This window comes from Corticium candelabrum, chromosome 2, assembly GCF_963422355.1.
Source record: "Corticium candelabrum chromosome 2, ooCorCand1.1, whole genome shotgun sequence".
Classification (NCBI taxonomy): Eukaryota; Metazoa; Porifera; class Homoscleromorpha; order Homosclerophorida; family Plakinidae; genus Corticium; species Corticium candelabrum.
In genome coordinates this window covers 3,587,384-3,612,855 of record NC_085086.1, presented here as the reverse complement: position 1 = coordinate 3,612,855, position 25,472 = coordinate 3,587,384, and the positions used below count along the sequence as shown (strand labels likewise).

General features: G+C 41.2%; 3 protein-coding genes across 5 annotated transcripts in view; 1 reads left to right on the top strand and 2 right to left on the bottom strand.

The window, feature by feature from the left end:
- The window catches only part of LOC134198084 (centromere protein F-like), a 34,013-nt gene extending 14,991 nt beyond the window's left edge, over positions 1-19,022 (bottom strand). The window contains exons 1-5 of the mRNA XM_062667414.1: positions 18,615-19,022; positions 10,368-10,481; positions 10,120-10,305; positions 7,984-8,176; positions 4,463-4,605 (exon numbers count right to left, since the gene is read on the bottom strand). Of these exons, the coding sequence (XP_062523398.1) occupies positions 4,463-4,605; positions 7,984-8,176; positions 10,120-10,305; positions 10,368-10,481; positions 18,615-18,980 (1,002 nt within the window). The 5' untranslated portion in view covers positions 18,981-19,022. The remainder of the gene's footprint in view (positions 1-4,462; positions 4,606-7,983; positions 8,177-10,119; positions 10,306-10,367; positions 10,482-18,614) is intronic.
- Positions 15,505-16,779, bottom strand: LOC134198235 (uncharacterized). The gene has a single exon (XM_062667594.1). The coding sequence runs from the start codon at positions 16,777-16,779 to the stop codon at positions 15,505-15,507; it is 1,275 nt and encodes a 424-aa protein (XP_062523578.1).
- LOC134198087 (zinc finger protein 582-like) lies at positions 18,966-25,351 on the top strand. 3 transcript variants are annotated; one of them, XM_062667417.1, is made up of 4 exons: positions 18,966-19,097; positions 19,170-19,320; positions 23,594-24,259; positions 24,319-25,351. In XM_062667417.1, exons 3-4 carry the CDS (start codon positions 23,596-23,598, stop codon positions 24,951-24,953), a joined length of 1,299 nt encoding a protein of 432 aa, XP_062523401.1. In that variant the 5' UTR covers positions 18,966-19,097; positions 19,170-19,320; positions 23,594-23,595; the 3' UTR covers positions 24,954-25,351. The 3 variants fall into 3 exon arrangements, with proteins under 3 accessions (XP_062523401.1, XP_062523400.1, XP_062523402.1); XM_062667416.1 differs by lacking the exon at positions 18,966-19,097 and having other exon boundaries at positions 19,109-19,320; XM_062667418.1 differs by lacking the exons at positions 18,966-19,097; positions 19,170-19,320 and having other exon boundaries at positions 23,490-24,259.
- The last annotated feature ends 121 nt before the right edge of the window (positions 25,352-25,472 follow it).

Here is a 25,472-nt window from a genome sequence, read left to right as displayed (position 1 = left end):
GGTCATTTTACCTAGGTCAATGAGATGGAAAGATAACGGGCTTGCATTACACAAACATATCATTAGTGCAATGGGATCTCACGAACGAAGAAGAGAGGTCTGCCGTGTTTGCGGCAATATCTTGGAGTATGGCTGAACACGACGACTCTTTGATTCTGTGGCAGGGACGTTGGCTAGAACGCTAGCTAGTGTAACTGCTCGACCAGTTGTCAAAGGTGATGGTCTACTGACGCTGCTGTGCAGGACCTGTCAACGTAAGCCTCATGACTACCATACACGAAAGAATAGCAGCCTTGCTTGATACAAGAATCGTGTTCAGAGATTGCTCCTATAATAGCAGCTGATAACCCTTTAGATAGGAGGCCGGTTACCTGATCTCCCATGAGAGATTTCAGCGGAGAAGGAACAAGGAAAATTGGATCTTTAGCGAAAAGACTTACTCTGGCTGTATGCAGCTCATGTGTCACTATAGGGAGAACTTGGAAGATAGCAGACTTTCCAAAACCAGTCGGAAATGTAGCGAATACATCTCGTCCATTTAAAAGGTACTCCACCGTCGTTCGCTGTTCAGGATGCAGTGACGCAATTCCCAGTGTTGCAGACGCCTTGGTGAAAGCTGTGGTAAGAACACTCTCGTTCGCAATGCTGCTGGCACTTGTGGCCATGATTAGACATATAGTATGTCACACGGAATGCGTTTTAGACATGTGTATGACGCGTGCTTGCACTTAGCATGACCAATTATTGCTAAGCCAATCAGAATTTACAACCGAGATTTGGGTTGTAGAAGCTGATTGGCTTAGAAGGCTATTTCCGAAATCATTTTAGTATCGAATTGGTCCAGACTAGAGTTCGCGTGCTCTCTGGTCTGGAAGTCCGAGGCTAAGGGTCACGTCTGCTGGGAGAAAACGGTCTTTAGCATCCTACTTTTGTTACAAAAAGCTCTTCTAAGGCCTTAAAACACAAGATCTCTGTAGTTACCATTCCCGTTTAGTTTGCTTGTAGTTTACTGGGCAAGATAACTGAGTTACGGAGGCAATTTGTTTGGTGTAGGCGGAACTTAGCGCCAATGACGTGTCAGCTTGGTGCATGCTCCGTACATAACACGTATTTTCTCTGCTACCAAAGCGACTGTTTGCCTGAAAGTAGCACAGCACAAAAATTCACGATAAAGCCTACATTTTGAGATCAGGACGTATTTCCGTTGGGGTTCCCTTAACTTAATCCCTGATGACACCACCTGTCAATGCTAACTTCGTTGGTAGTTTTTGACACCATCAAGCCATTGCAACAATGCCATTCAACAGCGTTACTCTTGTGTTCAACACCGAATGAACAACTTCTCTTCAGGACTGCTGCTTAGAAAAATGAAGAATAATGGTATTAACATTCCTATAGGCAGCACAAATCTAGGAGACAGTGACTGTAGAAAGCACCAATTAGCACTAATTTAAAAATTAAAGGTGTAAAATTTTTGACCAGGATGGGAGCTTACTTGAGCCCTGGGCTATACTCGGGTGAGTACGGTATAGTGTGTGCCATGTGTGTTTGTGTGTGTGTGTGTGTGTGTGTGTGTGTGTGTGTAGATCAGTTGGCTAGAGTTGTCTTATGGAGTGAGTACATCCGGGACAATATAGGGTTGCAAGTTCAAGTCACAGTGATGGCAAGCTATGGCATAATTTCCTTGGGCAAAAAAACTCAAACACAATTCTCTCGACTCCGGAGTCCATAGACCTCATACACACAGCTGGCACTGAAGTCAGTGCTCCTGCGAGTACCTGCCCAGGCTTCAGGAGTTTGTTTAGCACGGCCAATAGCTCCTGCGTAGTGCACAGGAACCCAGCCATGTGGCTGGAGGGGCATGAATGTCTAATGGCAGTTTGTATCTGTGTGTGTGTGTGTGTGTGTGTGTGTGTGTGTGTGTGTGTGTGTGTGTGTGTGTGTGTGTGTGTGTGTGTGCGTGAGGTCTATGGTTTATGACTGCAGAGTAAAAGAGGCCCTGATTTTGAAAGTGATCCACAAGTTAGTTGTCAGCAAGCTGGCATTGAGACTGCAAAAGTCAAAGGTTACCAAACAAGCAAATAGTATAAGGAGGGATGTCCAGGGAGACCCAAAAGTCTTAGGTGAGTACAGGGCTAGTATAGTTGCCAAATTCTTACAAAAATCTAGTGACACTGTCGAAGACAGATGGTCTGAATTTCTCAGTTACGGATTCAGCAAGAGAACATCTTGTAGCACCAAGAAGAGCAAAGAACAATTGGATTATTGAGCTAACTTTGGATTTGATTGATAAGAAGCGCATTGCTCACATCCATTGGATGTGTTGTCAGGATAAACAAGAATCACGTGCTAAATATACTGAATTGCAAAGAATAGTAAGAATGCTGTAAGAAAAGACAAGCAGAAGTGGCTAAATGAGAAACATAGAAAGTGATTGTAAACAACACAAGCATGGCGAGTTCTTTAGGAAACTCAGGAAGTTTGATAAGTGTCGGTGCAGCCCCCTGATGTGATCTTAGATTAACATGGTCACAAACTATTGACAATTGAAGATCAATTAGCTCGTTGGCAATGTCACTTTCAGACAGTGTTGAATGTGACACGTCCAGTCACCTTGGACACTGATGTTTCACCTTGGACACTGATGTTTCTCCTTGTTTGGTTCCTGGCACTCCACTCAATGATGAAGAAATTATTGAGGCCATTAGAAAGAAACAGTTGAAGAATGGTAAGGCAACTGGTCAGGACAGAATAGCAGCAAAGTTTCTCAAAGCTGAACCACCTGAACTTGCTGACTGACTAATTGAGATTATTATGGAAGACTGGTATAAAGTTCCTCAAGAATGAAAAGATTCGGTTCTGATTCCATTATTCAAAAAAGGACCGTCTGGTATGTTATAACTATTGTGGGATACCATTCTCAGTATTCTTGGGAAAGTCTTTGCCAGTGTTTTGTTAGGTCGGCTAAGACCAGTGATAGAACCTTCGCTTTTGGAAGAGCAATGCGGTTTTTGACCTCAAAAGGAACAATTGATCAGATATGGGTTCTGCAACAAGTCATTGAGAAGGCTGTAAGAGGACAGATCCAACTTACATATTTGTTTTGTTGACCTCTCAAAATCATTTGACTCTGTACCAAGACACGCTCTCACTAACATTCTAAAATATTCTGGTATAGAAGATGAAGCGGTTAGATTGATGGTTGACCTGCACGATGGTACAGGTAGTGTTGTACAAAATAGGAGAAATTTCATCAAAGTTTGAAGTAAAAACAGGTGTCCATCAAGGGTGTGCGTTGTCTCCAATCTTGTTCAATACCTTTATGGACAGAATTATGCGTGAGACTCTGGACAAGGTTAAGGGTGGTGGCATTGAAATTTCTTACAGAGCAGATGGTGGCCTATTCGTGAACTATCGAGTAAAACATGAAGGGACACATAAGATCAAATTAAGCTCCCATGTATGCTGATGATTTGGCTCTAATAGGTACATCAAATATTGAGTTGCAACAGCTGGTGAATGCTTCCCATAATGTTTGTATGAAATGGGGTATGAGGATCTACACTGAAAAAACTAGAATCTTGAGCATTGGTGTTGAAGAAGCAAACATCTTGATAGTGTTCTGGAGAATGTTTCTGAATTTTGCTATCTGGATAGCATTGTGACTAAGTCTGAGGATTGTCACAGAGGTTGTTGAACGTTTTCAGAAAAAGCTAGCAGAACATTTTTTCTTGGAAATGTAGAGTTTTCACAAACCGAGGATTTAGCAAGAACACAAAACTGCGAGTCTTTAGATCACTAGTGATGGCAGTTATATTATGTGGTTGTGAGACTCGGGCAATCACCCAAGTAGATATTCCAAGACTGACCACTTTTCAGATGCACCGTATTAGATCTATCTAGACTAAACAAGATTCTTATACCATCAACTTGAAATCTTCCAAAGGAAGAACCAATTGAACGTCAAATTCAACACCAAAGATTACAGTGGCTTGGTCACTTAGAACAGATGAACGTCTCTTGTCCACAAAAGGTTTTGCTGAGAAGCAAGTCATATGAAACGTCCTCAGCATGGTCCAAAGAACAGATGGGTTGATACCATACAACAAGACCTGGAATCACTGAATATTGACCTGTCGCAAGCAAATGACCACACTTCCTGGCAGAAACTTCTTCTGCGATGCTGAAGCCCAGTGTGGGTATTGACGGAATTCTAGGTTCTAGGTGTGTGTGTCAGTGTGTCCACGTCTACTTGCTTGTGTACTTGTCGTCTGTTCACACGTCTCTGTCACTCCATTTGTCACTCTGTCAGACCTCATGTCTGCCTGCCTCTCATCATTCGTGTTTCAGTCAACCGTCTTTCTTCCTAACACCCACTTGCAGTCAACAACTTAATTAATGTACAACAAACTCCAATACAAGTTAGTCTCAGAGTCTCACAAAACACAGCGTAAACAGTTACCCTTTCAATCATTGCAAGTGCTTCTTGACGTTTGCTGGCTACGTCCTTTTGCAAAGCAACAGTCATCTCCTCCATTTCATGTTTTGTCTGCGCAAAATTCTCAATTTCTCTCTTCATCTCCTCAACCTCTAAGGCCAGCTTCTCTATATGCAAAAAAGTGATGAGTCTCACTTAAGTACAACATTCTTTGTCTTAAGGTAAGTCTACATGAGCATGCATAGCAAGCAAGCCTGTGCAAATTTTGCAAAAGCATGAAGCCAGACATCCTCTTGACATGGCAAATTTTGAGAAAGTAATTGTTAAGCGTGGTTAAGGAGCCATCTGTAATTTTGTATTATTTTTTTATAAATTCGGATTCAGGACGATTTGCTGTTGACCCACACACCCACTGCAAAATCCGTCCCTAAGAATAATATGACTTGACATATTCCCATCTTGATGACTGACAAGCAAGGAATTTTTTTTAATAAATATAGTGAAGATCTCTACTACAACTTTTCAACTACACATCTATATTAAAGAGGAACTCTCACCAAAATCAACTATCTCTCAGATGAAAGCTGTCACTTCGTGACACAACAACATGCAACCGTTTACTGCAGAAGTTTACCGTAACGAAGAAATAAAGCATTGAAATTACCTGCATGGGCGTGTTTAGTACCCGTATGTGGCATGAGCATACCTTTGATTGTTGGTTAGCAAGGAAAACCGATATCTGTGCACATTTCAAGGTAAGGATTGTGAGACATATGGTGTCAAGTTGTGATTTATTGACTGAAGCACACTAGGACCCCAAAGTTATCACGCAAGTATCGACTGTAGCAATACAACCTCAGAAGGAGACCCTTCTTAGATTAGTTAATAGATCACGTCTTGCTGAATTTTGGGTGCGTTAGGAGCACTTGGTATGGTTAAACCTAACGTAGTTACTTTGAGAGAGTAAGACTTTGTGTACATACGGGGAATCGTCTGAACAACTCATTGCCAATTCTCTGCTTCTGTGGCTGTCTGGACCGTAGGTTTGCTGCAGGAAGATACCAGGCCTTGTATCTCTCTTTCAACAAGTTTTAGTATTTGGTGAGAGTTCTCCTTTAATATCTAGTTCAATGCATATCAAACATTTCTTAGTCACCGTGACCATCCCATTTGATTAGCTAAGTGGTTCCAATGCAGATGCAGCCAATTAAGCATGATCGCTAAATGGTCTCATCGAAACAGAGCAATCAACACACGGGTGTCAGCAGGTAGCATTTCTGATCGTTCTGCTCCTTCTTCACTGTCTGTACAAACATTACAGTCAACTGAGCAGTTGTAGTATGCTTGGCTTGCACTTATAGTTATAGCTGAGGCACAGGTTGTAAGTGGTTTCAATTGGCATTGTAATAACAACAGCTGTCTCATTATTATAACTAGGAAAATTACGGACGGGCCCTACCACTCATAAAAGTACGAGTCATGTAATTAAAACAAGCAGGTCAGTTTTCAAATTTCTTCTCCCATTCTACACGTTCTTGAGACTAATTGAAAAACAGAAAAGCCGGCAAAAACGCAAATGTACTGAACATGTGAGTGTAGAACCTAGAAAAGTGAAATTCATACAACCGAAAGCTCATCACATAGTTACAGGTCTGTAGATGCCAACTTGAATTGGCCAACAAATAGAATATGCAGAATTAGCACTAGCATGTTGGCATGGCATTCCTACTAAACACTTTGTTTACTCCAGTTTGCACACATGATGTGCAATTAGTCGAATAAAGCACCACTAGTGGCAAAATTTAGTTACATCCATCAACGCCATCAGAGTTGTCAGTAAGCAACAAATAGTTCTTCACTGTCTGACATTAGTCTCATGTAGCCAGTCCCTCACCCTTTTCGACATCCCGACGAGAAAAAGTCTGGTACAGTTGCTTTGATGTTGTCGTGTTGCCATTTCACCAGATAAACAGTGAATACTGTGGTGAGCTAAGTGTTCATTTCTATAGTAGTCAGGTGACATTGACTAATTCTGATGGAAACGCTGTAGAATTCCAGAGCTCGTCACATCTTGATTTCGATCCAGTTCTCTGTAAGAATGTCACCTTTGACCAAGCTGGTAAGCCTTTTGACAAAAGAAAGCACACCCAAAGCGGAAAGATCCTGTTGTTCTCATTCTAACCGTCCTAGCCAGTCCCTCCCCTTACAACCGGATGGACCACTATTCAAGTATTGTATCCTGGGGAGTACCCTGGGTCACTCTAGTTCACGTCAAACAATACGTAAACACACTGTGAGTAAGGTGCTATTTGATGACAATAAACCCATACTCAACACTGCTGACTACGTTCTCATTGGCTGTCAACAAATATTGTCAAAAGCACAATGAGAGAATATGCCACAGTCTGATACCTATCCTGTTTTGACGTACAATGGTTCAACTACACTAACAATCAAATTTCCTAGTTTTAGCTCAGAAGTTGAATTTTCTACATTAAAGGGGAACTTGCACCAAATACTAAAACTTGCTGAGAGAAATACAAGGCCTAGTGTCTTCCTGCAAGAAGGTTACAGTCCAGCCAGTCACAGAAGCAGAGAATGGGTGATGAGTTGTTCAGAAGATTCCCATGCAGTTTGTAGCAAGAAGAGTTACTCTCTGTCCTCGTTAGCAAGTATACTTTAGGTTTAACTGTACCAAATGCTCCTGATGTACCCAAAACACATCAAGACATGATGTATGGATTCTAGACAGGCAAACTAAGGGGTGTCGGGCCACCACACTTTACTTCTCAAAATGAGATGCCCGCCATGCTTTGAAATTGACTGCCACACCATGTGAACAAACATTCCAGTTGGAATTAGTGGCTGTGTTCACTAATACAAGGATAGGAAACACAAGTTTACACTACTCATTGTTCACTTTGACCTATTACAGAGAGTGCTAATTAAGAACTCAGCAGGTGTGCTATTTACTGTGCTATTTGCTGTGCTCTTGTTTCCGTGTTGTGTGCTCTAACAGATCTTATTACAAAGCATGATGACTACATGGGAAGCATCATAATTGAATGAGGATGTGGCATTTCTATATAAACATACTTGTCCCTTACAAAATATTAAATGCAAACAGCTAATTCTCTTTCCCCAAAAATCATCTTAAAAACAGACAAGTTATTCTGACTAGGTTGATTATTAATAAGCAGAGGTAGTCACAAAAACTCACCAGGGCTACATTTTTGACAAACCATAACCACGTCAAAATGACACCCCTCACAAAAGACCACGCCCCCTTTTGGAAGCTCCGCTTTGCTGAAAACCTGGCTAGAACACTGGTCAACTAATCTAAGAAGTGTCTCCTTTGGCTGTTACAATAAGAGTCTGCAGTAAATGGTTGCAAAGGGTTGTGTCATGACAGCTTTCATCTGAGAGATGGTTAATTTTGGTGCAAGACTTGAAGTTCCCCTTTAATTTTTAAAAACGAAAATAAGTCCATGCATTTTGTAACCAGTGTTATGTACGATGCTGTGTATTTCTGTTTCTTGTCTTACCATTTACATTTGCTAAGTTGTCTTTGTCGGTCATCAATACGCTTTGTTCGTGATTCTTCTTGTCCAACAAACTGTTGGCTTCACCTTGTTGCCTCTGCAGATCGTTAATTGTTCTCTCCTTTAGCGCAAACTGTGCCTTGATCGTTTCTTCCATCTTCGCAAACTCCTTCCTCTCGCCATCAAAAGATAAAATCTGAAACGGAAAAGCAGTACGGTATCACACAATTAAGTACCGAGCATTTTCCATTCAGAGAATAGACATCACTGTGCATCATGGGCGCATTCGATTGGGCTCTTTCAGCCTCTTCCAGAAGAGGCTCTGTGTACACCCCTCTTCCAACTTCTACAGTTCTGCCGCTATAGTCGAAAGAGCCAACTCTACTGACTCTGCTGCTTGTTAGAAGAGCATGCCCCTCTTCCAACCTCTAGCAGCTCCTGCTGAGCTGGTAGAGGTTGGAAGAGAGGGGTGTCTTCAGCAGGAGCTGGTAGAGGTTGGAAGAGGAGCGTGTCTTCCAGACTCTTCTGGAAGAGGCTGGAAGAGCCCAATCAAACGTACCCTATGCATAAAACATTGTATTAGAAAGATGCATCTCTTGAACTTCATAACCTACAAAGTTTTGATGTAATATAAATGGTACCAATGAATAAATGTGTTACATCCTACAAAAATAATGGAGAATCCATGTCAAAAAGCATTCAACCACACCCTTTTGCATAAATAGTTCATTGTGTTTCAAGCAAAAGTCTCTCCACTTTCATCAATGATTCAATCCATAACTGACTCTTCAACTTGCCAAAGTTATAGTTGTACAAAAAACATCATAGTGACTTCAAAATGCCCCATACATATCAACTTATAATCCTGGTAACCTACACTTTTAGCACTTGTTGATTATTACATGGCAAAATATTATAAAATATCTTGAGGACACCAGAGCTTTCAAGATACCAAATGGCCAAAAAGAAGCTGAGGCCAGAGGTGGATACAAGATTTTGAATATTCAGGGAGCGAGGGTGTCAGGCCAAACCCAAGCCACGACACCAGATTACAGAGCAACAAGTTGTATTTTTAGTAGAGAAAGTTTAAAGTTTTCTTGACGTTTTAGTGTCTACTGAAACCTCTTCTTTAGTGTAAAGTATTGAACTTTAGTGTAGCATAGGTAAAGAATCAGCAAATGGAGGTTTCCGTAATAACCACTAAAATTCCTCTAGATCCACCACTGGAAGCTAACAATGATCACAATCATGCCCTTCATGCATAGTGAGCAATTTGTAGTTATTCAGGACTTGAAAAATCGGTCCAACCAAAAGTTGTCGTCATTTGACGAGTTTCCAAAACTTTAGGTTGTCAAAATTTTTAGTCTATGATGTCATGTTGATATCAATCATGATGTTTAGTGGTATACCGCCATTTTGTACGGTCTTCTAAAAATCAGTGCAGTGCAAGCATACAGTGCAGTATTCCGTACTTCACAATGGCATGTAACTTAGAGTATCCCACATATTACCGCCGAGCCAATGGATACGACGTGTTACATTTATACAGAGCTAAGACATCTTCGAATTCGTGGAGGCAGGGAAGACAATAGTGATAGCTAATTGGATTAGTGATTAAATGCATACCACCTCTCTTTGTCAAAACAAGGCGGGATTTCACATTGCAGAAGTTGTCCGTTTCTTGCTACTATAATTGTATCTACACCTATTTCGACATACAGGATTTACCATTGCCTCTATTCCTCACGTGCTCCCTGGTCACAAACTTCATGCCTTTACTCTGTCGGAATCCTGAGATGGCTCTTGCACTCTCCGTTTCCTTATCCAGGATATGAGCAATTTGTCAACGTACGCTGCTAGTGTATAATTTACTACGCGTACATGTCATTATACGACAAATGTCCCAATGCGAGAGTCAAAGCGGCGCATATTTCAGTATAGTACAGCTATCCGCCTGCATACCAAGAAAGCCATTACAAACTAGCATTGTCTGCTCTAGTCGTCATTTGACGACCTAGCCCACAACGTTAGTTGTCAGTTGTAAAATTTGACTCATCAAATGACAACTTGACAACCAATTTTTCGAGCCCTGTTATTGTTAAAATATCAGACATAAAAAAGTCATCGAAAATATTTTGCCTTCATTTTCAGCTCTTTCACGCTTGTCTCCAGAGCACAATTGGACTGCATCACTTTCTCTAACTTCTGGTTCGACTCATCGACCTGTCGCTCAATCGTTTTCTTCTCTTTCAACTGCACGTCCAGCTTTATTTGAAGCTGATTCTCACTTTTCTGACTGGAAGAAACAAGCTGCTGATGCTGACTCTACAATAGCACATTTCAAACAATTAGTAAATGATGATATCCAAAAACAAATGCTAAAATACATAAAGTTCATTGTATTTCTGTTCAACAGAATTGAGTTTCTGGCAATGTAATTGGACATCTCGGAGTGACTTTTCAGTTGACAACAGCCTGGCCGATTGTCGCTCCATCTCGGTCTGTAACCATAACAAAAGAAGAAATAATAAAATGAAACAAAAAGACAAATTATCGACTTCAAAATCAATCACATAAATTAACTCATGAACAGAACATTCACTGGATCAGATGAAAAAAGATGCTACAAAACAAAAAGCTGTGTGAGAGAAGCGCATCTAAACCTGGACAGGCTGGTGCCTCAACTCAACCAATAGATATCAATTACTACCGACATAAACCTACACGACAAATTCTTACAACTAACACATCTTTGCTTATCTGACTCCCTGTGGACACCTGAGGTGGAAGAGGGTTGGATGTGTAAAAAGAACGAATACTTGAAGCATCATCCTGACTCCACATGTTTGTATAATAGCAGGACAGGATTCTACATCGCGAGCTGTTGAAGAATCTTCACTTGCTGATTTGTTGTGAGCTCTACACACCTAGGTTTCTTGGAAGTTACGTTTATTTCATGAACAGCATGCTACAAGGAAAGTCACTACATTATACCATACTGACGCGAGTAATACCCCAGGCCTCGAGTAAAGTCCCATCCCACCTTTGGTCCAGGTCCTAAGATTTTCACACCTTTTTGTTCTTTAATTGGTGCTAATTGGCACTATCTATATAGACTAGCTTCTTTAATTGCCTACAAATTTGGCAACGTGTTCTAAGCTATGCCCAAGAGATATCGCAGCTTCACTGTTGAATACAAGATCAGCGTTGTTGAATGGCATCAAGGCAATGGCTCAGTGGTGTCAAAAACTGCCAACCAATTTAGCATTGACAGGAAGTGTGTGCGGGATGCCTTGTCAGATTTGAATAAAGTCCGATCCCCTAATTTACCTTTGATGCTAGCCAACCATGGGGTGGGGTATTAATCGCATCAGTACGGTATATAACTTGCATTAGACGACTGACATATCTGCAAAACAGTACAGTTTCAGTATTAGATACCAGTACAGTATTTCTTCTAATACATGCCAGGACTTCGCCCACACTTGTATTATTTCAAATGATCCATAGAGTGGACTGGTATTAAAATGTAGATTTGCCGGAAGGATGTAGGCAAAGATGGTCTGGCTACATATACTACACGTGAGTTGCATGCATGCAGCCGAAGAAACAGAAATCCCCATTTGAGAGCATTTCGAGGTGGCCGAGTACACAAGATTCGCGTGCTGCAAAGCATGAACATCAATGATCATCTACAAAATATAATTTCAACACATATCGGTATGGGTGGTTTCAACTACAGTAAAACCTGTCCAATACGACCACGCACGGTTCCACAAAACGTGGTCACGTTGGACAGGTGGTCTTAATAAAAAGATTGACCTCCCGGATGTTGCAACAAGATCCACCGCCTCTCTCAGCACATCCGCGGGATCAATGTATTTAGACCTTGCTATTTTACACCAGTGTCAATGTGTACGTTAGCTCATTTATCTCCTCAATGCCAGTTTCCCTAAGCTTTCTCTTTCGATCGGATGGAGTGCCACTAAATGAGTCTACGACATTGGCTTTTCGTTTGATGATGTTCTGAATCTGGGTTTTACCAACCTCAAAGTCCATTGCGATCTGTCTGGCAGATCTTAGGCTCAAGTGTCCCGCCAGTCATCTCCCCCAATGAGGAGAAAGACCAGCAGGAGACATTCGCCACTTAAAGAAAACCGCCGCCGACTCTCTATCCTCCAATCAGGATTTTACACATTTGATTAGTGTTGTGCGTGCACGTGCATTCATGATAATTGTTGAAAGCGGTGCCCGTCGCTATTGGCTCTCTACTAATGCATTTCTAACTGAGTAGTCAATTGCGTTTACCGTCTGATATCACTTTTTGTTAGCATGTGAGCTACACCCGCATGTCGTCTTCTCCTTTGTCTTTCTTTTCTTACTTCAAAGAATAGGCAGCGCATGCAAAAAACTTCTAGTCGCTCAGGGTGTCGTATGTTGTATGCATTGAACGAGTAGACCATCTACAAAGAGTGGTATTTCACTCAACGCAGGGCGACATGCACAGCTATGATTTGCATACATTGCAGTCGACGTTTAGTTGGCCTCTGTGGTAAGTTTTGAGTCTAGCGCTCTTAGAACGAGAGACAGACAACGAGAAGTGCTGGAAAGAGTCAACCTGTTGTTTGTAGACTTGAATGGCAAGTGTTGAGACTGCAGGTACTTATGTCAGAGCGAAATAACATTAGCAAAAAGCCAATAGTGACGTGTATCTCTATTGAGGAAGCACAAACATTGAACAGCACTCCGATTGGAGGATAAAGTCGGCAGTTTGTTGAGTCGAGAATGTCTCCACCGGTATTTCTCCTCTGTGGGGGAGATGACCAACTGGACGCTTAATTTGAGCCTAGGCAGATCTCCCCTCTTCTGAGAACTTGATAACTTGACAGTGCTCAAAATTAGTTTTCAAAGTTAGTCGGCCGTATGGCCAGTAATGCCAGAAGTTAGCCGGTCATTCAAATTTTTTTACCGGTCGTCTAATTTAATTAGTAATCAAAAGCAGTTAGTAATCAAAAATTAGTAATCTCTAATTTAATTAGCAATCATAAACCAAGAAACAAGAGTCAGTTGAATACACATATTACTAAGGAAGTAGGCATTAGTTTACAACATGAAAGCACCTAAAATTGCAGTAACTAACAAAACATAGCAAACTGTGAACTGCTTTCCTTTATAATGTTACAGTTTTACATCAAATTAAGCAATTTACTCTAACACCACACTATAAGCATATTTGTTCGAACATAACTAGTTACTACAGATCTGAGATGCTATTCTGACATCATGCAAGTTGTGCTAGTGCATGTGACGATGCAAGTTGTGGTAGTGTGACGATGCAAGTTGTGGTACTGTGACCAAGAGTCCCAATCATCCAGAGATACCGACTGCTCTGCCTCACATATTGTTTCAGTTGCCTCATTGATCGCTGAAGTGTCTTCTTGTTGATGAATGGTCTCGCTGCTGCATTCAATTTTTATTTTTTTGGGATGACTTTCATGACGAGTTCTTGAACAGTCTGACCACCATAACTGTACAGCATCAAAATTTTCAAGTTCAGTTCCCTCAACACTGACCTCTAGCAGATCAGATAACGTCTCCTGACTAAGACTTGTTCTACGATCAGTTTTAATAAGTTTTAAGCTGGAGAAAAGGCGTTCTACTTTTGCAGTACTAAACGGTAAGCTGAAAAGGAGCTGTGCAATAGCAACTAAATTCCTAAATTGCGTGCAGTCAGGTCCAAACGCCACTCGGTACCAAACATGTTGATACCCATCTCTGTCCACTCGAAGATATTGATGTGCATAGTCAAGCATCTCCTTGGCTTCTTCCTGAATTGCTGCTAGATCAGTAGCCTTGGCCTCGAGAGGAGCTCGGAAATTCTCAACTAGCATTGAAACAGCCTCTGTAAGCTGATGAGAGAAAGACTCATCGGTTTTGTGTGAGTACCAGGCTTGTGTGTCCAAGAAAACCATAATAGCCCTCATAAGTTTGTGTCTGACCATGAAAGTCTTTCCTTCAATTCATCATCCAATCTTCTCAGATCACTTAAAGCTTGCTGTCTGCAGCTGTTCACAACAACATCATTGAAGTGATGTAATTCAATTCCTTGATACGTCATTTTGCCACCTGCACTTTCTATTAGATTGTCCATGACACGTCTGCTTGCAAACCAATTGGTTAAGGGAGTTTCTTTCAACTGTTCCATGGCTCGGTGACTTTTGAGTACTGATTGAATTGCCTTAATGATATCAAGATCATCTTCCTGTAAAGACAAGCTCAGACTAGCGGCGGGATCTAAAATATCTATGTAATGGGCACAGGACAGAATTATTTTTGCATGAGTCCACTTTGTCAAATAACATTTTAGACGCTGCCGATCAGGGCTTCTAAGACTAGCATCTTCACAGAGGCTTGCTAGGTGGTTCATGTAAGCCCCATACCTATCGAGAACTCTGTGGAGTGCTCTTCGCTTATGAACAATCCATCTGCTTCCTGATGCTCTCACTGGTAGGTTGCCACCCCTTGGAAAATTGTATACTTCTTTCAAATCGTTCACAATAGCCCTCAGTTCCCTACATTTCTTGGGAGACTTGTTGTAAAGATAATAGATCCTAAGAAGCATTTCATCTATTTCTTTAAATACTGGATTGAAGAGAGCATCTCTGCTTGCCAGTTCTAGTCGATGGGCAAAACACCACATCCAGAAAATCCATGGCAGAACATTCTGAACTTTTGCTTTTAGTCCACGTATCTCTGAGATGTTTACAGCAGCACCATCAGTTCCCACACCAACAAGAATTGGCAAATTTTTGACTTGCAGCACATTTTCTGGATTCATCAAATCTCTTATACCCATATCTTTCAGAGCTTCTTGTAGGCAATCGAAGAGTCCAGCAGAATCAGCCTTAGACGGTTCCAGTACTTTAAAGTATCGACTTCGAGTTATTAGCTTTTCAGAGGTGTGATCACTCTCAGAATAGATGATTGCAAACAACTCATTCTCCACTTTTCCTTTGTCAGCTGAACTATCCATCAAGATGCTGAAGAAAGGTGCTGCCACTGTTTGTTTGAAATGCTGTCGCTGACTTTCAGCAATATAATGCACAAAGTGACTAGCTGCTACATCAGTTGAATATGCCTCTCCCAGCTCAACACCATGTCGTTTTTCAAGAGCACAGATAGATAGATATTTTACGAATGGAAAGTTTTCTTTTGCCAGAAAATAACATATTTCAAATTTCTTCATCATCCTTGCTTTGGTCTCCGGCTTCATCTTAAAACTTCTGGCAATCTCACTGTAATCCGTCACTGGCTCTCTCCTCTCTCTTGCTGTTTCTTTTCGCTTGTAGGACATTGCAGCTTGATGCTGAGCACTCCCAGCATGATCAATGACATTGTTGGTTCTGTGATTTCTTGACCCATCAATCCACGTTCTGGAGAAATGCTTAGTGCCACATACCTTAGATTGGTATGTTCGACACACCTCACACCACAAAATATCAACCATTGAAGGATTATCTTTCATCACTTCACATTTAAGCCATGACATAGTTTGATAATCAGCTTCATGGCTTCTTTTCCACCCCATAAATGTTTCTTTTGATATATGACGTCTGCATGTGGTTGATGACACATTTGACGTACTGGTGTTTTTGCAAGCTCTGGAATGGTTGTAATCGGATGACTATTTGTAATCTCCCTTTGGTCTTTCTGTACATGTTTGTTCTTGTTACTTAATAACCAGGAATCAAGAGTTTGCTTGATCTCGGAAGACTTGCTTTCAGAACCCTTTGGCTTAGTAGCAGTGGCAGCCATAGCACGTTGAGTTGTGCGAGAAGCATTGCCATATGCCGGCTTGTCACCATTTTGACTTTCTTGGGCTGCAGTGTGGTGTGAGTCAACAGGTATGCCAGAATCTTCATGCATAGTTTCTACTGTAATATCCATGTTCGAAGGTATTGCACAAACCCTTGGGCTCTTAGGTTGGAATCCAGACAATGACCATGACTTTGGTTCAATTCTCTTTGACTTTCTTGATTTTCTAAGGGTTTTCATTACAACAAATTCACTGGCATTCTCATCATCACTGAAGCCAAAGGTAGATTCAAGTTTGTCAGAGTCAGACTCATCACAGCAATCAGAGGCAGGAATGTCACTTTCGGCATGGTAACTGAGATTAGTGGCTGATCTGGGTAGCAAAGGCACAAAGTGATTGAGTTGAACATTTCCCTTAAGAGTTGCTGGCTGAGTTGTGCTAGACCACATGATATGAATATCATTATTTTGACTTGTTGCAGATTCCAAAGGTTGTACAATGGTATTCATAAAGGGGCGGATACGTTGGTTAACCTCAGGGTAGTGCATGTTGATGGAACAACCAATTGCTGCAGCTGCACCATAGACTTGCACCATCCCACACCAACTTCCAAATTTCTTTGTCTCATTGCCCTCCTTCACCACAGCTAAAGCTAGACTGTCCTCAGTGCCCTTTCCCACTTCCTTTGCGGCTTTGAACACGCTGTAACTCTCATCAGAAAGAAACGTGGCAATGAGTGAAGAAGGATTCACACCTGGACAAGACGAAGATTTTTCAATCAAAGCAGCTGCAATTGCCTGTGGCTTGTTGCAGAGCTGTTCTGCAACTTGCTGAGGGAGTTGCTTGTGATTTTCTTCCTTTCCTGTCAAGGACATTGCAACAGCCCGAAAAAAGCAATTGCCATCAGCTCCCACACACACAGGCTTATGGGTCACCGGAGCATCATTTGGGTAAAGAAACTGCGCAACTGGGTCCAGAGACATAACGCTCTAACAATGAATTGAAAGGCAAAAAGCAACGCGGAAGTTTCAACAGATGTTAGTATACCATAATTAACGTCATTACGTACTCATGTTCCATGTACCATAGCAAATATTTACACAGCATGACCACTTAACTGATTGTATCATAATTCACGAGAGATGTTATGGCATTTCATAGTAACACAACAATAGCTAAACGGTCCTCTCACAAGACTTAGATAAACATGCAGGGCTGTCCCTCTCATGCAGACATGATTGAGGCCTGACAAATAAGGTAAAAGTTGGGCGGTGCTATAGATTGTAGAGTACAAATTCAGAGGCCAACACATGAACAGAGACTAAATAGATGGTGCTAAATGATGTACATAGCTAACATATAATATCACATAGCTATGTAGACTAGCTATACACTTAATTGGCTCTTCATAGAGCTGGGATAGCTCTTCTCATCACTAATTCATGACCTACAAAAGTTGACCGGTCACCTTGACCGGTAATTAGCAACTATCACCGGTCATTATCCAAATATGATCGGCCATTGACCGATGACCGGCAGTAATTTTGAGCACTGACTTGAAGTCGTTTGCTGAGCTTCAGTCTCTTCGTCTAGATCTCTTTGTGGTCAAATGCAAAGCCAGAGATATGACGTATGAGACTTACATCATATTGGCGTACAAAAGTTTAGTACAGCTGGCCTCGAGCCTCTAGACACTAAATATCCTGTATAATGGCTGACATACTATGTTCGCCTCAAGTGTAGTTGTGTAAAAAAGTTGCATCCAGTCGCCTTACAAAGGTTGAGACCTCCGCTTGGTCACTATGACAGTGGTCGTTGATCGCATTAAGCCTGGTTCATAATATTGACGCTGACGCTGGAATAGAAATGAATCCTATTCCAGTCAGCGTCAACATCAAAGAATTCCGCCTGCGTCAAGGCAGTGTCTTTGATGTTGACGGGTAGCTGAGCATCAGCGTCAATATTATGAACCATCCTTTAGCCACTAGTCGCACTAGCAAAGTTATTTTGTATTACAAACAATCCGTGTGCAGAATAATAGTCGCTTTAGCCAGGTGATCGCACTACTGAGGTGGTTGCAAGTACACGTTTTATTGTATCGTCCAAATACCCTTGTCGGTGCAATACAATTAGAACACAGGAAATTATTGGAAAATATAGGATATATTTTTAAATGTCAAACAACATAATGACTCCAAAACACATATGGTACAGGTGTACACATACTGAGCTAACACTAAAACAGCAGTGTTTATTAGAAGGTGAGAAATTATTGGAAGGATGTGATTGTATTACAAAAAGGATCATCATTTTATGGTATGTGGGAATCAGATAAGCAAATACACATTGTAACAGAAACACTTGACTGAGTAAGAGGCTTAGACACAGAACCATGACAGCTTGATCCGGGTATAAACATTACAATGCTTCATCTAATTCTTACCGTTACATATACACTCTCAAGCCAGATCAACTAATTTTTTGATGCTTGGATATTTGGACATGAAACCTGGACTGAACAATTCAAATAAAAAGTAATGATCATGTGACATATTTGAGCATGTGCATTTTTCATTGCACTGTATAAAAACGTGAGATAAAAAGAAACACTACAACAAAAGATGCTGATGATGGCATACCAAAGTCACGTGACAAAATATGCAAATACTAAACTTTATAACTCTGAAACGCTAAATGCGCACCTGATCGCCTCCACAAAAGATAAATCCATACAAACGTTCATTACACCACACAACATGGCAAACAGCGGGTCGAAAAATCGAAAAATAATCAAAACTATTTTGGCGGCAAACCTTACCTTGATCTGCGACTTCTGGTGAGTTTCAGCATCCAACGACGCCTTGGCGCGTTTCAGCTGATCCTCAACGGTGGCGTAGCGCGCGTCCTTCTGATTCAACTCTTGCATCGTTTTGCGCTTCGCGCGCTCGAGATTCTCGCAGTTCTCCGCCAGCGTCTGATTCTCTCGACGACTAGACACCGACAAGGCCTTCTCCTTCTCCGCTATCTGCTTCTGCTTCTCGAGCATGGCCTGCAGACTGTCGATTTGACACTGTCTTTGCTGTTTGTCGCGCTTGCTGCGCTCCAGCTCACTCTCCATGGCCTCTATCTTTTGCAGCGCCCTCGTCGGAAGGCCATCCTTCCATTCGTCGCGAGCCCAACTCATCGCTGCGGACGCAGCGAAGCGATGAGTGATAGTCGGTTTAAATGTCCCCGCCTCTGCGTCTGATTGGCTTAATAAACAAAAGCAATACATCCGGGCAAATACATTGTACGGAAGCTTGTAAGTCACGTGATTTACTGCTATTGCTTCTGTTGGTTCGTTATGAAGATTTCTGTTTCTGTTGTCGTCAAGGTAGCTGCTGCCGTCGTCGTGTTGCATGTTGGTACGCATGTTGGCATTAAAGTGTGGCGAAGACGACAGGGGCGTGATCGAAAAGACGAGATCCAATCAAATCAGCCATCCGAACCAGACGGAGCAACGAACTAAAGCTAACACGTAGAACGTAAATGTCCATGTATATAATCAGTGCATGAGACGTAATCTGATGTAGTATTTTGTGTGTACAGAAATTAATTAAATAATAAATGTCTAAATCTATAAACTGAACATAAATGATGACACAACATTGTTAAGTCTTAAGGTATATATTAATGGTAGTACACAAAACAAATGTAGAAGGAACAGAAGAAAATGCCAAAATTGATGCATCCAGCCTGGGTTACCACGGTAGCCCGATGGCATTTGTTATTGGTCAGAGGAAAGCCATTGTCTGATTATTAATGATTTTGGAGTCTTTAATAGCTGCTGAATGAACAACTGACGTTTTCCATGCCAGGGTCTCTAGTTAACAAGCAGTTTCTAATCAACAATGGTAGACAAACGATTCGTTTAGTAATTCATAAACATCATTTATAGAACATAAATGTCTATGTACTGGTATGTTTTTGTATGTATATACTGTACCAATCCCTTCTGTAGCAAATACATCATTGTGTGTGCATCCATAAATTTTCTAAGTTCAACTCAAAACTGGAACAGCAAATCAAAACATCAAGAAACTTAACGAGCTGCTCTAATGTGCATGCAACGCACGGTATGCAATTTTATTTGCAATTCGAGTTTACAACATAGAGTTACTACTGCTACAGGGTACATACTTTTTGCTTGCAGAGAAATCCTTTGTTTCAAAGAGATAATTGATATCTATTTACCCCTGCCTCTTTCTGAGGGCCTCCCTCTTCCGTTCCCTTTCTCACTCCCTGACCATCCTCCCATTTGATAATCCTTCCGAAACTTCTGAAACATATATAAAGACTGAAGAGCTTTAGGCTGCTCGGGCAGATGCACTGAAATGACTTTTAGTAAATCCGACAATGCCCTCTTAAATAAATTGTGTCGGTTTACCAAGCTTGATAATAACAACAAACTCTCTTCAGTTGTGATACATGAGCCTGAGTACAGGTCTTGATCCAAGTTGGAAACATTACCATCATCCCCACATTCGTCCGAATCTACAATCACAGCATCCACACTTATGAGTTTCTCGTGTTCACCGTCACTGTCATACTGGATGTCATCTGGTTCTGCTTCTTCAGCTTCATGTTCATTGTCTCCAATGTTACTGATTCAATTTCACCGTTTTTTCCCGTTTCCTCAAATTGTTTTGAAGAAAGCACATTAGCCTCCTGATATTTGCTGTCAAAATCAGACTGAGATATACACAGAACATCTGTAGAAGCGTAGTTTGCTTCAGCACTATCAGAGTTTGCCAAGTCATAATTGGAGCTCTCATCCTTACTTGAAGTCAATTCAATAACCTATTTTGAAGACATTTGTGTATAGTAGTTTGTATGTCAAATACTTTTACATACAAACTACTACTATGTCAAATACTTTTTAAAAACATTTTTTATCTACAATTCTTTGCGAACAGGTCGTCAACTAATGTAATGGCAACCAAAAGCATGTCACAATATTGAAACAACGCACATAGGATCATTAAAATCTGCTGATGCTTGTGCATGTTCTATACAATGTCACATTACGCTATATATATTAAACGTTTTCATGATATGGTGTCCCAGGTATCATGGTGGTATATCATATTTTGCATGGTATGTAGATGGATGTCCTACGAAGTTCCAACAGAGAACCTGCACTAATGCATACATACCTTTGTCTACATGCAATGCATGACACACACAAAGTCTCAACAGTTTGCATAACTGCTTCTCAACAGTGAGAAGGAGGGGCAGCGGAACCGGGGTCAGGAGGGGCGGCTACCCCTCCAATATGGGGATTGGGAGGCATTACCCCTTCAATACTGGATGCTATGTATTTTAGTAATGGGACTTCACTTCAGCAAATGATGATCGAAGAAAATATTACACAAGCTCTGTTGCTTGCAAGTAGAAATACATGTAATATTGGATGGTGTTGCAGTTGACTCACTTGATACACGTTGTGGTGATCATTTGTGTGCATGCTGCTCTGGCTACTTCTGTCACAGATTAATTAAGTTACATCAATGACAACATGTACAGTGGCATAGCCAGGGTTTCAAAAAAGGGGTTCCTACCAGCCCGAGGCATAATTTGTAGTTCTTTGATGCCCAGGAATGGACGACCTGATTGAGCATACTAATAGGTCATGCAACAACGTAAGAACATCTCAACACAGTCTTTGGCCTTTCCTCTATAATACCTTTTAATAACGAGAATGCGTTTTTCATGATATGGAAAGGGCAATGCCCAAGAAAAGGCTGGGCAACACGGAAACTTGCCTGGCTACCTCACTGAATAAACCAACCATATTCAGTTAAAATCAAAATGGTTGCAGTCTGTTATGATCGGCATTTTTTCACCCCCCCCCCCAATCCAAAGGAGTGTGTGTCGCCCCTGTGAAGTAATAGATGACAGCACCACCATAGACTCTCCGCATGCAGTACAGTGCAGTGAGATGTCATTGTCTTGTAAAATATTCTGTGAATCCTTTACATACACCAATATTGACTAGACTTACTATAAAGGCGGATTTTATTCTAGCGGTTGAACAGCCTTGTTGGATATTTATCCCACTCCCCACCCATGTGTCAAGTCGCCATCACGGAAAGTTTCCAATTGACAGGTGAAAGTGAAAGTGTTAGGTTTGACTGCTACGCAAGAGTACTATCTTGTGTCCTCATCAGCGTGACCACCAATCCACCAAAATAAATTTCCCGCCAATATTAGCTAAATAGGTATTTCATCTTAGGTTTAGATAGCTCTTCACGAACGGACCACTCTACGTTTACTAATAGTCTATAACGCAGCATGTCTTAACAAGTAGTCAGTGATCACTACAGAACGAACGGAAACGACCCTCATGCTAATTTTACTTGCTGATCTGTCGCCAAATCATTGCGCATTTCGGAGCCGGTTGCGGAGCTGATCTGGTTATCTCGTGAAACGTTCCTTTTCTTCCAAGAATGCACCGTTTGTCTTGGTATCGCTACACTTTCATCCACCATCCATAGCCTGTACGGTCTACGTTTCCGAGGCCGAGAACCGGAAGATGTTGACACCGCCATTTCCGTCGTTTTATACGGGGGGTTTAACACACACGGGAAATGTCTACACAACAGCTGTTGAAACCTCGTCAGGCAAGGCAGCCTAGTGTAGAAGTAACATGCTTCGTATAGCGGTTGCATATACAGAACAATAGAAGATGCTACACTACTTCTAGTGTAAAACCTACGCAAGTTGCAAGTTCAATGTTCCCGCGTTTTCTGTACCTAGATCAACGTCATTTCCGTTTTGTTGCTAGACACCTCCAGGATCATCACAATTATTGTAAAATCTACGAAGGTGCTACTTTATGTAAAGGCATAGGTAATACCCGCTGACCACTGCACACTAGATTCTAAAAATCTACGAAGGTGCTACTATATGTACAGGCATAGGTAATACCCGCTGACCACTGCACACTAAATTTTAATTAACTAGAGTGTTTACCCTGCCGCCTCCCCCTAGCTGGAGCCTGGACACTCTAGCCTCTCTAGTAATTGTACAGTACAGACAAAAAATGCAAGGAGACCAAGACAGCCAGAAACATTCGCACCATCTACTAGGGCTCTCGATCAATTGCTCATGATCCTAGCCTAGAAAGGTTGATTGCAACAATGGTTGAACAAGATCCTGCAGCTGTTCCTCTAGACGTACTCACTAAGACGGAGAAGAACGATACTAATTTTCAGGTACAGGTAGTGCTAGAAGCACATTTTGGTGTGATGAGAATACAGTCACTTTTACAAATGCTCAGAGTCTGAGGCCAAGACGCCCGTAGATATCTTAATTATTTAATTCTAGCTAGTGTACGCTTCATACTGTGATGATCGATACACATATTTCTATACAATTTTGAGAAAGAATAAAAAAAGTTTGATTATCTAATAGTTTTACAAGACGGTAAGTATGTAGCTAAACATTATAGACATCTGTTAGTTAGTAATTCATAAGAGTTATTTCAAGTTTGATGGAAGAAATTCTATACTGCATGTCAAAAAGTTATGATCAAAAATTTCGTTTAGAAAAGACAAACAAATGAAGACCAGCCACAAAGACATCGCTAGTCACGCCCTTTTTTGTACCACAGCGCGTTAGCGTACGTTAAACGGCGCTTAGATATCTAAAGCCTTCAGTTGTTTCAACTCTGTGTGTGCTGTACTTCACATTTTTCTTTACCTTGAAACTCTCAAGCATCGATTTTGTGAGACGAACTCTTATTGGCTTCTATAGTAATGAACATCGTCAACAAACTGAAGGTGTGGACGTGTTGTGTGTGTATGAAAGAGTTCTCGTTTTCTCAATACCTGACCGTGCACATGAGGACACACACGGAAGAAAAACCGTACAGTTGCAGCGAATGCGGCAAGGCGTTCTCTCAAAGTCAGCAGGTGACCGTCCACATGAGGATACACACAGGAGAGAGACCATACAGATGTCGATGGTGCGGAAAGAAATTCACTACAAAATCTAACTGTGATGTACACACGAGGATACACACAAGAGAGAGGCCATATGTCTGCAAACATTGTGGAAAGGGATTTTTCGATGGCAGTTCGCTAACAACTCACATCAGGATACACACAGATGAAAGGCCTTTTGGTTGTAATTTTTGTGGAAAGGCGTTTCGTACTGTGTCTGGCATTACTTATCATCTGAGGACTCACACTGGAGAAAAGCCATTTGGCTGCAAGGTTTGCGGGAAGAAATTCACACAGAGTGGCAGCTTGTGGGCGCACATGAGGATTCACACGGGAGATAAACTGTTCTGTTGCAGTGAGTGTGGGAAGCAGTTTGGTCATCGCTCAAACTTGATACTTCATGTCAAGCGAATGCATGAAGATACGATTTCATTGAATTGGAATCATTTCGAGGGGTCGGCATTGTCTGATGATCTCAGTGAGCATCACTCACCAAATCTTAATATTTACATTTTTATAACTTTGCTGTGTTTGTAGGATGCGTTGACTTCTGTTTGGTGACTCCACGAGCTGTTTCTTTGAATCTTCACGCTCAGTATTCTTCAGTTTGCAGTCATCCTAATGTTGTCAAAACGTATGAGGTGATCATATCATCACTTGGTCCTGTATTGCTGATTGAAAAGGTGGAAACATCACTTTTAAATTTGCTGGTGACTGTTGGTGATGAAGTGTCAGTGCGGGAGCGAGTGAACTTGTCATTGGGAATCGTGTCCGCTGTTGATTACTTTCATCGCCAATTGGGTATTGTTCACGGCTTAGTACACGCTCATAATATCTGCATAACATCTCAATTTACTGCTAAATTATTAGACCCAGCAGCAGCACTGTTGGTCTATGCTCAAGTACGTAATTCTGCTGCATCATTTGCAGACGACATAAGGCATTTGGTGCAAGTTTTACATATGATTTTGAAAGATGCCTTTCCTGCTATTAGCTTGGCATGGGGCTTGGTTGAGAGAATACTGATTGTAGGGACTAACATGTATGGAACGGAAGGTGAAGAAAAAGATACGCAGACAATGCAAATGCTCACTCTTCTTGAACAGATACGTCAGACTAGTGAGTATGGTAGCTGCTCGAAAGGATTGGAACTATCACGGTGTGAGCAATAGATGTGATAGTATACCTATCTCGGTCGCAGTTCAAGATGGCTTGATCTTGTTGTTGTGCAGTATTAGCATGATGGTGTTTAATTAACAGTCTGATTTATACATTGATGTAGTCTAGTTGAAACGTTGCTGTTTTGTTTTGAAATGATGCATAGTTGTATTCTAAAATGCAAAATGATATTTATTATATTCATCATCTCTATATTTCAATATAGTCAACTGAAAATTTATATTGTGGTTACACTTACTTTAATGTTTGTGCATGCGCAATGCTACTGGTCTTGATTTGCGTGCATGTCCTTTAGTTAAACTCATGTTTGAGCTAAAACAAAGGGTTTGGAATGTTTTCTCATATATAGAATTTGTTTAATTAATGTCTATTTGATTTTCTTCTCCTATGTTTCATGTACAGGTTATTGATCACTGGTATCAGGAAAAACACCTTGAATTTCATTCGTGCCAGAAGAAGCATTCTGTGGTGACGGCAAGGTTACAAACACCATCATTATCATGCAATTAAAC